Source organism: Dermacentor silvarum, chromosome 6, assembly GCF_013339745.2.
Source record: "Dermacentor silvarum isolate Dsil-2018 chromosome 6, BIME_Dsil_1.4, whole genome shotgun sequence".
Classification (NCBI taxonomy): domain Eukaryota; kingdom Metazoa; phylum Arthropoda; class Arachnida; order Ixodida; family Ixodidae; genus Dermacentor; species Dermacentor silvarum.
The window spans coordinates 78639727-78653620 of record NC_051159.1 but is presented as its reverse complement, the minus strand read 5'-3'; the positions used below and the strand labels follow the sequence as shown (position 1 = coordinate 78653620).

Sequence of the window (13894 nt, the reverse complement as noted above, 5' to 3'; positions counted from 1 at the left end):
TTGCGCGTTTTCTCCCCAGACCAGACATTGACGTGCTGCGAAGGCAATAACTCTTCTTGACGTCTTACGGCTTCGTTTTCTTTTCCCCCCTTTTTTTTTTCTTCTGTTTCAATGGATTTACTTCCTTTTATAGGCGTTGGGTGCCGTAAATAAAGGTGCGATGAACTGCGACAGCAGTAGTTGTATTTCTGAACTAGGAAAGCGAACACATTCAATACTGCGGTCGCTTCGCGATGCAAATTCAGTATATGCTAACGAGAGAAAATAGAGAGCTACTGCGGACCTGCTGGTGGGACATTGCAGCGTCTTTAGCACCGGCACATTTCTGTTCCAACTCTGAGAAAAATGAGCTCACACATATCTGATCAACGCTATCGACATTTCGGGAAATTTGTCTACGGTCCCTCTTCGATTGGAGCGGCGCACACGCGAATCAAAGCAGAAAAAGCAGTGGTGCGTCCTACTTTTCTTATTTCGTGTCTTCTTTGCACTGCTTTAACTGAATATGAACTGATGCTGTAGATCTTGTAACGAAAAAATTCGGGAGCATGTTACACTCCTACCCACCGCGGTGGCTCAGTTAGCTAAGGCGTCGCGCTGCTGAGCACGAGGTCGCGGGATTGAATCCCGGCCGCTACGGCCGAATTTCGATGGAGGCGAAACGCAATAACGCCCGTGTGCTTGCGTTGTAGTGCACGTCAAAGAACCCCAGGTGGTCAAAATTAATCCGGAGCCCTCCACTACGGCATGCCTCATAATCAGAACTGGTTTTAGCACGTAAAACCCCAGAAAGAAGACATTTTTTTTTTCGTTTCTTCATTCATATTTAGCCATTGTATGTTTGCTTACTTACGGGGGTATGAGCCATTCCTGATGATGAGGTGCAATATTGTATGCGTGATTCTTATTATTGCATGCACTGTACGCTTCACTTTGCTGAAGGCTTGTAGCCTTATACATTACAAGAAGGATGAGTCTTGCATTTTTACTTGCTTAGGGGGTTATGAGCCATTGCTGATGATGATAGTTTTATTGCGATAGCTATTACATGGACACGCAAAGCGTATTTCTGCCGTCGCAGTCACCATAAGGTTCCGTATGACGTCAACGACGATGAAATCATCGCCGCACGCCGTATGCTGTATGTGCGAGTGAAAGAAAGCGAGGGACGCGCGCTTTCACGGGGAGCGAACGCACGGCGGAGAGCAAACGAGCGTTCTGCGCCGTGCTGCCTGAAGGGCTGCAGAATTAAGCGTCTCTTTCCTCCTTTACAACCACCATAAATATAGAGCAAACGCGACTTTTTCCGTCGCACGAAAGGCCCTGGGGGGACGGGAGGGAGGGAGGGGAAGCGACGTTTAGTTGCGGCACCAAATGCGTAAATATGTAAAAACGTTTCGAGGCGAGAAGGTGGTTAAGACTTCCGACGCTGCTCGACGAGTGTCCTACGTGCCGCCCCCAGAGGCACCGGCAACAGTCACGAACGCCGCGCGCGTTCGGTGCGAACGCGGGCAAAACGCCGACGGCGTCGACAACAGCTCTGCGCGTTGCTGGTGCTGCTGCATGTTCAAGTTTATACAGCTGATAAAACTACTATCTTTACTCCGTATAGCTCTCTACTAATTTGCTATCGCAATTGGTGCTTCGCCTGTCGGGTGAAACTGCGACATTTCTTTTTTGTACCATTGGAGGGGACGACGAGATTATGAGCCAGTTTTTGACACCATTGAACAGGACCACGCGTTTCTTTCTTTTTTGTTGGGGGGGGGGGGGTGTATGAGTCTTTGCGATGAACCACTTAAGGCTTTAAAAAACGAGAAACGACCTTAACCCTTGACTAAAGTGTCTGCTAGTGGCGCTCGCACCTTGGCGTTGGTGAACCCTAGTGTTGGGCGGGAAACCGAGCTCGGAGGAGCGAGCGAACGGTAATGGCGGAAAACCGCCACGCTCAGAGGAGCGTGGTGGTTGCCACGCGCTTTCGTATTGTAGCTTATACTGAGCGCGATAGGGCGTAGTCTTAAGCCATATTTAAAGAATACATAACGTTGTAATGATTGATAAAGCGTACATATATACGGCAGACGCGAAAAAGGGCACGTTATCCGCATAAAGCCATAAATGAATGTCCTGGCTTAGCGGAATCGATCCTAATAGCATATTAATTAAACCGAACAGGAGATAACACGGCTCCTTGTGGTGCTCCGTGTTTCTGCTTATACGGTATCCAGACGATGAGCAGCAGCTTTGAAATCAACATAATTTTCATTATCTCAATATCATTGAAACAGCCTAATATAATTTTTTGTAGACTGTGATTTGCAAGTTGCTTTAGCATATATAATGGCATGCCTTCCACTATCACGAGCTTCCGCAAGGTATAGAATCACTAACGTTCATTGAGGCATCCTCACTCGAATGCGGCTAGGATGGTGTGTTCAGAAGTGTTGATGCTTCCCTGGGAGACTTCAAATATGCAGCCTTTGGTTCAAGAGCATTTTCCGCTCTTTTCTGGGGTTGTGTGTTCGTAGGCGTCAATACTGAGGAGCAGCAGTTAACACGGGGTGAGACAACATTTGAGTAACCGTACGCGTGCGGTATCTAACCGTCGTGAAATAATTAAACAGTGGTACCTCAGGAAGGACAGGAACATAAGTGAATGCCTTCACCAGAGAGTCCACTACTTCATCCAAACACAAGCCCATGCGAACAGGCAACCAAATTAATCAAATACATTCCGAAATAAGCAGTGATCAGGGACTTCTTGTTTCTAAGCCTCAAAACTATTTACCTTTTTATTGCGATAGCAATTATATGGACACTTAAACTGAATTTCTGCCGTCGGCGTCGCCGTCGCCGTGAGGTTCCGTATAGATAACATCATCGCCGCGCGCCGTATGCCCGAGCGGTAGCGTGCGGGGGACGCGCGCTATCACGGAGAGCGAACGCACGGCGGAAAGCAAACGTGACCGTCGCGCGTGGGAGTATGGGAGGGAGGGAGGGAGGGAGGGAGGCGGGGCGACGCTGCGCTCCGGCACCAAAGGCCTATCTTGCAACCGGGCGCAAGGGGAACTTCCCACTCAATCTCCCACGCGCAAGCAAGGAAGCGGGACGGCAGCGCCGGAGGGAGCGGGATGGGGGGGGGGGGGGGGGCACTTCTACTCTGCCAACAACCGCGCTCGTCGCTCGCAGGCCGCACTGTCTCTTATCTCCATACGGCTCTGACCTTTTCTATGCGCTGTGCATTCGCCGCTCAGTTTCCGTTGAAGCGATAGACCGCACGTACCTTCGCCCGTTGCGACGTATATGCGCTTGCTGCCAGCGTTTTGATAGTCGTTGTCTGCGGTCATTCAGTGTGATCTATTTATGTTTGCTTGTGCGCGCTCACACCACGCTTGTTCATTCAGTTAGTAATAGTCGGGCCACATTTTCCAACGCACGCTACACATGCAATGCTGCCCGGATCGGCAGTGCTGCGCTACAGGTGTGTCCCTTCGCACGCGCTGCCCACGGGAAGCGCTGCTCATCAACACCACCGTTTCACACGCGCCTTCTCGTGGTCATCGAGTCTTTCTTCATGTCGGTCTACTTGGATGGAGACACTGAATGGATGGAGACACGCATGGATGGAGACACTGAATGACGACATGAACAGGGCGACACAGACGGTCACACCCGAAGTCCAGGTTGATAAAATCGACAGTCGACTAGCCCACCTCTGGGAAGCCAAGACATCACTATACGCAAGATGGAAGAAGCAACGGCACAACCGAAAGCTTCGTAAGAAGATCGCACTGATCAATCGCCAGCTAGAAGAACATTGCCGCACCTTAAGCCGCCAGCAGTGGTACGACATCTGCAACGCAATCGACGGGCAGCTGCACAATGGCAGCACGTGGCGTCTCCTGCGTCACCTGTTGGGGGAAACGCAGGGCAAGTCTGCTCAACGTGCCAACCTGCAGCGCCTTCTACACAAGGAACGGGCTACCACGAGTGATCAACAGATCGTGACACGCCTGCTAGACAAGTACTTCCCTCAACGACCCGATGTCCAACACGGAGATTACACCGGCAAGCCAAACGCGACGCTCGATGAAGAATTTCACGAGTCAGAGATCCGCGCAGCTCTACACGACCTTAATGGCAAATCAGCACCTGGTCCTGACAAGGTTACAAACAAGACTCTACGAAACCTTGATGATGTCTCGATCACCGCTCTCACGACATACGTCAACAAATGCTGGCGAGTGGGTCGCATCCCAGATGCGTGGAAACGCTCTAAGGCAGTCCTGATACCGAAGCCAGGCAAGCCGTCCAGCCTGGATCACTTGCGGCCCATTTCCCTCACATCCTGCGTTGGCAAGGTTATGGAGCATGCGTTCCTCACCCGTATCAACCGCCACCTCGAGGACACTGGAGCCTACCCATCCACTATGGTGGGCTTCCGGTCACATCTCTCCACTCAAGACGTTATGCTCCAGCTCTACCACCAGATCATCAACGACCCAACTAGTGGCACCCGCGCCATCCTTGGTCTCGATCTGGAAAAGGCATTCGACAATGTATCACATGCAGCAATCCTGAGCCGAATTAACAAGCTCAACATGGGCGAGCGCAGCTATAACTACATCAGAGACTTCCTGTCGTGCCGCACAGTCACCCTCGCAGTCGACAGCATGACATCCCACGAACATGCACTAGGAAGCGCCGGCACTCCTCAAGGGTCGGTCATATCCCCGCTCCTTTTCAACCTCATGATGCTGGGTCTCCCTGCCTGCCTTGACGAGATTGACGGCCTCCATCACTCCTTGTATGCAGACGACATCACCCTGTGGGTCGACAAGGGCAGTGACGGTCAGATAGAGGGCACCTTACAAGCAGCAGTCTCTGCAATAGAAACCTACCTCCAAGACACGGGTCTCCGACTATCTCCACTCAAATCGGAACTGCTCCTCTACCGCCCGCGCCGCCGGCCCAAGCCTACCGGCGAATCACGCCAATGTGAGGAAATACTCTTGTATACGCAAGACGGCTCCTGTATTCCCCGAGTCCCGAAGATACGCATCCTTGGCATGCATATAGCAGCCAACGGGTCAAACGCAGAAGCTATTCGCAGGATTGAAGGCAAGGTTACAGCGGCTACCCGCCTGATCAAACGCATTACAAACAAGCACACGGGCGTGAAGGAGGACAGCGTCATGCGCCTCATACACTCCTTCGCAATCAGTCACATTACTTATGTGGCTGCCTTCCACAACTGGAATGTCACCGAAAGGGAGAAACTAAACACCCTTATACGCAAGACTTACAAGATCGCCCTTGGCTTACCGGAGTCCACGAGCACTTCTCGTCTGCTACAGCTGGGGGTATACAACACGCTTGAGGAAATCGTGGATGCGCAAAGAGCCTCCCAACTCGAACGCATGTCCCTGACAGCCACGGGTCGGTACATCCTGCAGAAACTAGGCTTCAATTACCATGTCCAACACGGTCAGAAACAGGCCATTCCACCCGACATCAGCGACACGCTGATCGTCGCCCCTATCCCTCGAAACATGCACCCCGAACATAACGGGGGCCGACGCCAGGCCCGTGCCAAGGCACTGCTGGCCTCCTTTGGTGGGAAGACGACTACGCGCTTCGTAGACGCGGCAGAGTACACACAAGAACACCGGTTTACGGCGGTAGTCATAGACGTTAACTCCCGGCTTACTCACGCGTGTAGTGTCAGCACGGGATACCCAGATACAGCGGAAGAGGTTGCGATTGCGCTTGCGCTTACCGACCCCTTCTGCGAGGTAGTTCTTAGCGACTCACAATCCGCAGTTCGTAACTACGCGCGGGGGCGCATTGCCTCCGAAGCTCTTCAGATCCTAAGGAAAGCTGGTCGACAGCTAGCACCGCAATCATGTGGTTCCCAGCGCACGTCGCCACCCCCACCGACGAGGGCCCCCCTAACTTGAATGAGGTGGCACACCGCTCTGCGCGAGAACTGACTCGCCGCGCAGAGTCTGAGACACCCTCTTCGAGTTCGGACCTCCTGGTGCGAAACACGCGAGAACGCTTAGTAAGTTATAACGACATCACCAAGCACTACCAGTTAGGCAGGAGGATATTGCCCCCACCTCACCCCAAACTGAAACGTTGCCAGGCAGTCGTCTGGCGACAACTGCAGACACACACCTTCCCCAGTCCGGTGCGATTGCAGCACATTTTCCCCACGCAATACCCGAGTGCTATTTGCAAATTATGTCAGGCAACTAGAGCGACACTCTCACACATGTTGTGGGAGTGTCCTGTTATAGCAGCGAAAATGGCAGTAGCTCCGGAGGCTCTTGCGTCGAAGTGGGCCGCCGCTCTGCGCAGCTCCAACCTCAAGACACAAGAGTGGGCAGTCCAGCGGGCCCGGGAGGCGGCGACGAGGCAAGGCCTCGAAGTTCCCTCATGGGAGACCTGAGCCCGGGTCATTAAACTTCGCCGGATTTGAATAAAGTTGTTTCCATCCATCCATCGGTCTACTTACGCCGCAGCACACCTGCTTACTTAATCAGCTCATCTTTACTACAATTGATATTGCTACCAAAGCCGCTCACCTTACTTCGTGTCACATTGCTGTGTTGCTATCGCAATCATTGCTTCGCCCTTAGGGCGAAACTGTGACATTTTTTGTGTTGGGCTGCTGAGCACGAGGTCGCGGGATCGAATCCCGGCCACGGCGGCCGCATTTCGATGGGGGCGGAATGCGAAAACACCCGTGTACTTAGATTTAGGTGCACGTTAAAGAACCCCAGGTGGTCCAAATTTCCGGAGTCCCCCATTATGGCATGCCTCATAATCAGAACTGGTTTTGGCACGTAAAACCCCATAATTAATTAACTGTGACATTTTTTTTCTTCCTCTTCCAATTCGGAGACACCGAGCGACGTAAAAACGCGAAAAAAGAAATCTAGCTGCCGCGGAAACTACTAGCCACTTCCAACAAACGAAGACAATTGGGACTGGAGTAGTCATAAATTATATTTGCACGAACCCGGAGAAATAAGTTGACCCCTTTATGAGAAAGGGTCAACTTATTTCTCCGGGTTCCGTCGGTAGGTGCAGAATAAACACGCCGCGCCACGCAACCGTACTGGATAATGTATTTGCTGGCAACTTCCACAGGATTGAATGCAAAGAAAACAGTGAAAATTAATACAGCGACTACTTTCAAAGACGCTGTGAAATCATACCACAGTTACTGAAATAAATGCATCATGACTGCCATGAATGACTCTTTCCGTTAAACACAACGTACACGGAGATAGTGATCGTGAAGTGGTTTTCGCGTCGAATAATATGTATGTTATTTTATTCACCAACACCCGCTCGGCGGCCTTCACATAAGTACGTACTTGCTCTTAAAGGGAATCTGTCCGCGCTGTTTGCGTTTTTGCCCCGAAAAGAACACGTTTCGCACTGGTACATGAACCCTTTTATGGACAACAAGATGTGGTAACAACAATAAAGCAGAAAAGTGCATGCCAAATGCATGCACAGAAGTCACTTGATGACAAAGGATGCAAAGAAAGTCTGTTCAGAACTTCATGTACGCCTTGTAGATGAACTCGCGGTGGAACTTGTTCCGTTCTTGCTCCATGAGGAACAGCACGTCTCGCGTGCTGACCCGCTTCAGTCGAGGCCTGTACACATGAGTAATGTAAGGGGTCGGCTGCTTCCCAGGCACTGCACCCGGTGTTGCGACAGGCATGGGCCGCTTACGGTTTCCGATGGCAAGAAGCGCTGTCACGTTGGCCTCGCGTTGCCTCGCCTCTTCCATCTCGGCCCTCTGCATGTCTCGAGCTCGCTGCTTCAGCTTCAGGTGCTCGGGGTCCTCGGCCCTCAATCGGCTCCGCGCCGCCCTGAGCAGCATTTCGCGCTCCTCTTCCTCGTGACGCCGCTTCTCGGCCCGCTCCAGTTCTTCCAGAAAGCGCAGCTGCTGGCGGACGTCCTGCGTGACCTCGCAGCGCGGATCGCTGCGAGCGTTCTCCTGCCGGTGCTCGGCGATCACGCTAAGCTTCTCGATGAACGTCTTCAGGCGCTCCTGGGTCGCGTGGGACACCAGGGCCACGACGTCGTCCGGCACCTCGTCGATGCCGTGGACTGCGGCCAGGGCACTGATCCTCTTGTGCAGCGCGGCGGTGAAGAGGAAGTTTTCGTCCTTGCAAGAGCGCGCTTGTACCTCAGAGCCGTCGTCGCCAGTGCCGGTAGAGAGGATCGTCTGACTCTCCTCGGCCACGTTGACACCTCCCATGGTGGCGACGTCATTGATGTCCTCGTCAATCAACGCTGGCCCCGCGGATCGCTTTTCTTTCGCTGTGCTTGCCCCTCCGCCGCCGCCAATGCTTCCGGTCGATGCGGAGAGGGGGCCCTTCGGCTGCGGCGCCGTCGACACGGGAGCCGGCACCTTGAAAGGTAAGACGCCGCCAGTGGTAGGCGGAAGAGCGGCGACGAAGTTGGGAGGCCTGGCCAACAGCAGGCTCTTGCCGCCTCCTGGTGCGACGATGCCGCCGGGCGCTGCACGGACGGATGCTGTGAGCCTTTGTTGCTGGATGAGCAGGCCCTGCAGATCGACGGGACCGGCCATTTGAGCGGCTGCTAGAGCGCTCTGGGGGATCATCTGAAGCTGCGCGGCTGCGGTACGTGGCAACAACGCCCTGGCTGCGGCGGTCTTCTGCAGGCTACGCGCGATAGGAGGGGAATGCGTCGGTATGCAGAGGGCGCTGCGTGGTGGAGGACGAATGCCATCGATGGAGAGTTCGTTTGTCAGCATTGCGTGCCTCAGTAAAGGAAGACTCTTGCGTAAAAATGGGATCAGGCACGGTTGTGGGTTAGAGCTTAGTTCTTTCTCTAACTTGGTAGTGAACTCTTCGGGTTGCATCGTGTCGTCGACGAGCCCCTGAATTAGGCGCTTTACGTTCGCGGCCGTGTTCTCAGGCTGGTCGCTGGCGAGGCGAATCAGTGTCGAGAAAAAGTTTCTGCACTTTTTCTTGGCCGTGTCCGGGGACATTTGGGGCACAACGCTGGCAGCATCATGACCGCCGACCGTCATGGGAGCAGTCTGTATGGCCAGCTGTTGGGTGACAGAGGAAACGGTGGGGGCGGGCACTATTTTGACGCCCAAGGACTGAGGCGGTGTCATGACTTGCGCCTGCGAGACGCAGACGATGCCTGCTGATGTTAGTGCCACGCCGGGTGGCCTATTCCTGATGTTCGCAGCTGCGGTCGTGTACCTGGCCGGTATCTGCTGCACCAGCCGCTGTGGCTGCTGTACCGGTGCGGGGCCTGGAGGGGCAGGCACCCGAAATTGTCCTCGGCTTCCAACTGGACCGGGTGACACGGGTTGCACGGGTTGCACGCTGCTGGGATGCACGTTGACAACTTGAAGCTGACCATCCTCAGTCTTGAACACGACTGCGCCCGGTATGACACCCGTCTGTAACGCAACGGCGTTTGGTTGAACGATGCCGGCACGCAATGGTGCCGGTCTGGCTAGGAGAGGCTGGATGCTACGTGGTTGTCGTACTGCGCCGCCCATTACCATCCTGGGCGCGAGCAGTCTTGTTCCAGGCTGCGTAGACCTGGGGGGATTCATGGTCAACTGTGAAAGAAACGGACGGCTTTGACTCAAAACATGTCTTTTGAGCAGGCGATTAGCGCACCAGACGTACCTCTTCAAAGTAGCACGTAATACCGGTGTCACACGAACACTTCGGCTCGTGATCGGGGCTAATTCGGCTTGAGCTTGATCCGGATCACGGTCATTTGCTACACGGTCATTTGCAATTCTCGATCTTGCAGGATCTAGATCCGGTTGATTGCGAACCTAGAATCGCTATCAGTCCTCTTGGTCGCGATCGCAGGCTGACGTCTGCGCCCTCTTGCGCAGTATTCTGAAAACGCTAACAAAAAGTAAAGGCAGCTCAGTAAAAGACGTTTAAGGACCTTTTAATCAACCATAGTAAGCTGTAAAATTGAAATATTGCCCAACGTTAACCATACTTTGCCAATCTGAATTTGTCGCCAAGGCATTATGCAGTTCCGAGAGCTGTAAACGATCAGCAGACGATAACTCGATCCGTATCGTTGGACCGTGTAGCAGCGACCATTGTTGATCGCGATCAAGAAATCCGACCCGGAACGGCCCCGATCACGATCAGAAAGGTACATGTGACATAGGTATAAGACGTTGAAAACGGTTTTGTATTGCACACGGTTCGCGAAACCTCCGCTAGACGGCTTTAGTGCTATCAACTTGCGTGGACACCATTTACAAGCAATGACGCTGGGCTCTACATCGCTCTGGTTAACTTCTACCGCCAGAAGATATTCTATATTGGCAAGGCGTATGGCAAGAAATATTCCCTAAAGAATGCCTTGTCCGCAGTTTTAATATGTCCACAAGCCCACACCTTGCAAACGAATATTTTATATTGCTATCAATATTGGTGTCGATGGTACGGCAGGAATTAATGTACGCTGCCAAAGAGCAAGACGCAGTGGTCACTTTTGTCAAAGGCACGTGACAAATAAGGCCAACCGTTCGCCAAGAGATGTAATACTCTATTATCGCAAATCTCTGCTGTAACCGCAACCAATAAACATTGGTTCCTCTGTTTAACCACTTAACACGAGACAGGTAACTCGAAATAGTATATCTGGTTTAATAAGCTTTGGCCAAGCTTTCATGAGCACAGAGCGCGAATAACCAGTACGAAATTCCCTCATCCGCTAAAGTCATCCTTTAGCCAACGTCTTTCCTTAGACGGTTGACGTTGCTCGGAAGACAAAGCGCCTTAAAAATTACTATTGCCTATAGTTGAAAGATGCGCAGTGATGTAAAATAAAATTTGGATGAGTCATACACTTGTTGGGAAGAATCACACAGTGTATCAACGGCTGTTCACTACTGATGGGTTCTTGAAGATGTCAGACTAAATGGCCTTTTTCACAACAAAGGGCGTGCTGGCGTGACTTATGCTGCTTACCTGTACCCAGTGCTGGCGCCGCCTCCGTGTTTGGGTCCGGACGTTCCACGAACGCTCGCAAGATGCGACGGCCGACCCGTGCGTCGCGACCAGCACAGCGGGGGATTCACCTTCAAGGCACGGCGCTGGAATCGTACCGCCGACGGCGAGCTAGCAGACAGGTCTGATCCGGCGTGATTCGAATCCGAGGATCGTCGGTCATGCGAACGCGTGAAGCAACGTGCGAACACGCGGCTCCCGCGCCTACACGTGAGCGCAATGTACTTCTTCTTCTTCGGTTCCGGTTGGCTCTTGACGAGCAAGAACTCAAGCGCGTTAGAAACAGAAAAGGAATAATGAGGGGAAAAAGCAGCCATTGAGGATTCCTGTAACTAAGAGCAACAAACAAAACATAAGTGAGCCCACCGTGAAGCGCGCGCTAAAGATTATTTCTCACCTCAACCACTGCGTTCTCAAAACGCGCAATCCACATCCCCCGTCCCTAAGCCTCTCCTCATGCCTTATTTTCGTTTTTCGGCATTCAGCGCTGCTGCGGTGTCTTTCGATGATGTTAGCGAAGTCCGCTAAGAACCGCACACCAAGCTGCTGCCTGCATGTTCAAGTGAAAACTTCGGCGAAGAACAATAAACATCAAAGCGTGTGGTCATGAGTAGAAAAAGAGAAAAAATAGTAAGAATCACGATCCGTTCCAATGCTGTGAAGGTGGATTACCAGCGAAGCAGTTTAGGGAATGACATAGAGGTGACACAGAATTGAGATCAAAGGTATTAGCAAGTCTTATTTCTCTTGAGCGGTGATGGCGCTCATCCCGAAGAAAGACACACGGACATACACTTTTAAAGACGATACTCTTTCTTGGGCTAACTAAACGCGAAAAACTCTGTCTGTCTGTCACTCGGTTGAACCGCCCGGCCAAAACAGATTCAGCCACCCGGACAAAAATAACCACGCTACTAGCACTGGCGGCACGGGGTCTCAGGCCTATTTGAGGCAAAATATATGTACATAACCGCAATCCGCAGCGTTAATTTAATTAAGGATATACATTCAACTGGTTTTTATGTTAGTAAATGAAGAATGAACGCGTTAGAAATGGTGTCGAACTCGTTGGAAATGGCGTCGAAGAGACGCGACGCATTAAAAACAAGCCGACTGAAGCCGCGGCTCTGTGGCCGGCTTTAAGCCAACAGTAATAAAAGGTCCCAACAGATGGTGCGAGAGCAGGGCGAACGCGGCAAATTTGAATTGAATTCAGCAAAACATCCATTACATCCATCATGGGAGCAGTGAGAGGGGAGGGAAAGAGCGTGAGGGTTGGACGGGGGGGGGGGGGGGAGAAGAGAGGGTGTTACGTATCAGGGGTGGCAGAAGACTAGTCTTTCGACGTCATTTCAGCGAAGCAAGCAGATATGCGGCCAATTTTATTTTGATCGGCGCATATAGTCGCGTGGAAGACTACCGCCACCTCGGGGAGCCGGAGGAAACTAGACACGCGCGACGGGACCGCCACGCCGGGAGAGCGGAAGGAAACTAGGCACGCAAGTGTTTGGAACGGCGAAACAAAGTGGGCGGTGCGAGTGTGCACATGGCCGACGCGGATCGTACAGCCGCAAATCTTTGAGAAACCCTTCTTATCTACATGAGAGTCTACTCATTTTAAAAATGGTACCTACTGATAGCTAATCTACTGAAAATGCATATCCTAGTGATGAGACGTATAAGCTTTTGCACAGAATGAAGCAATTTTGCATCAGGGCCCAAATTCACAAAAACTTCTTACGCTAGAATTTTTACGTTCTTACGTTAGAAAGAATTTTAGCCAATCCAGATGCCAGACATATTGTTACGCGAAGGACCAGACAGTAAGACTACCAACTATTAACCGGTTGTATTTACAACAGCGGTTGCAGCGCTGACCGGTGAGACTCACAGCGCGAGCCCAGCTCCTTCTTCCTCTTCTTTTCTCGAGTGATGGCGCCCGCGCGCATCGTTCAAACAACCAAATACCACACGCGTGTAGCATAATCCCCCGGCGGCAGAAGCGACGTCCCGGAGCGTCTAAATGTCATCACTGGAAGGGTGATACTGCTTCAGTCGTGTAACGTGCACGATATCACTGGACTGGGAAGCAGTTGGGGCGTCAAGGGCGATCTCGTAGATGACGGAAGTCACAGCACGAAGCACTCGGTAGGGGCCTGTGTAACGAGACAGCGAAATACTGGCCATTAAAGGTTGAGGACATAGGAATGGGTGCCGAATCAGGTCGGGAGCCAGAGCAGGTGGTAGGGATGCCAAGGTTGGCAATTTCTTGCCGCAGAATTGCTTGTATAACAGAAATAGTAGGGGCCGCTGGGTCAAAGGTACCGTCGAGGGGTCGAGGATGAAGGGGGGCCGGACTCGCCGCTTCAATCTCACGGCGAACGATACGCGTGACATTCTCTTGAAATGGTCGTGTGGGAGGAACAGCGGAGCAAGAGGACGTGGCAGGGGTGTTGGGGAGCCGGGAAAACTGTGGGACGACGCGGCGGCCTTTGGCTACCTCGAAGCGGCGGCCTTCTTTGACGATGGCTTCGACAGTAGAAACGTCGTTATAGACGAGCAAATTGAAGGCGTCGTCCGCGATGCCTTTTAGGATATGGCCCACCTTGTCAGCCTCGGTCATGTGCTCGTCGACTTTCCGGCAAAGCGCGAGCACTTCCTGTATGTAGGAGACATACGATTCTGTCGACGACTGGACACGGTGAGCAAGCTCTTGGCGCGCAGCGTGTTGGCGACCTGACGGGTTGCCAAATAGGTCGCGAAGCCTCTCATTGAAAGTATCCCAGCTGGATATCTCAACCTCATGGGTGCGAAACCAGACACGCGGTGTCCCG

At 52.4% G+C, this 13894-nt stretch overlaps 1 protein-coding gene across 1 annotated transcript; it reads right to left on the bottom strand.

Annotated features, from left to right (window-relative positions):
- Nucleotides 1-7319: 7319 nt before the first annotated feature.
- LOC119455630 (transcription initiation factor TFIID subunit 4) lies at nucleotides 7320-9319 on the bottom strand. Its single transcript, XM_037717048.2, has one exon. It carries the CDS (start codon nucleotides 9173-9175, stop codon nucleotides 7571-7573), a length of 1605 nt encoding a protein of 534 aa, XP_037572976.1. The 5' UTR covers nucleotides 9176-9319; the 3' UTR covers nucleotides 7320-7570.
- Between the last annotated feature and the right edge of the window lie 4575 nt (nucleotides 9320-13894).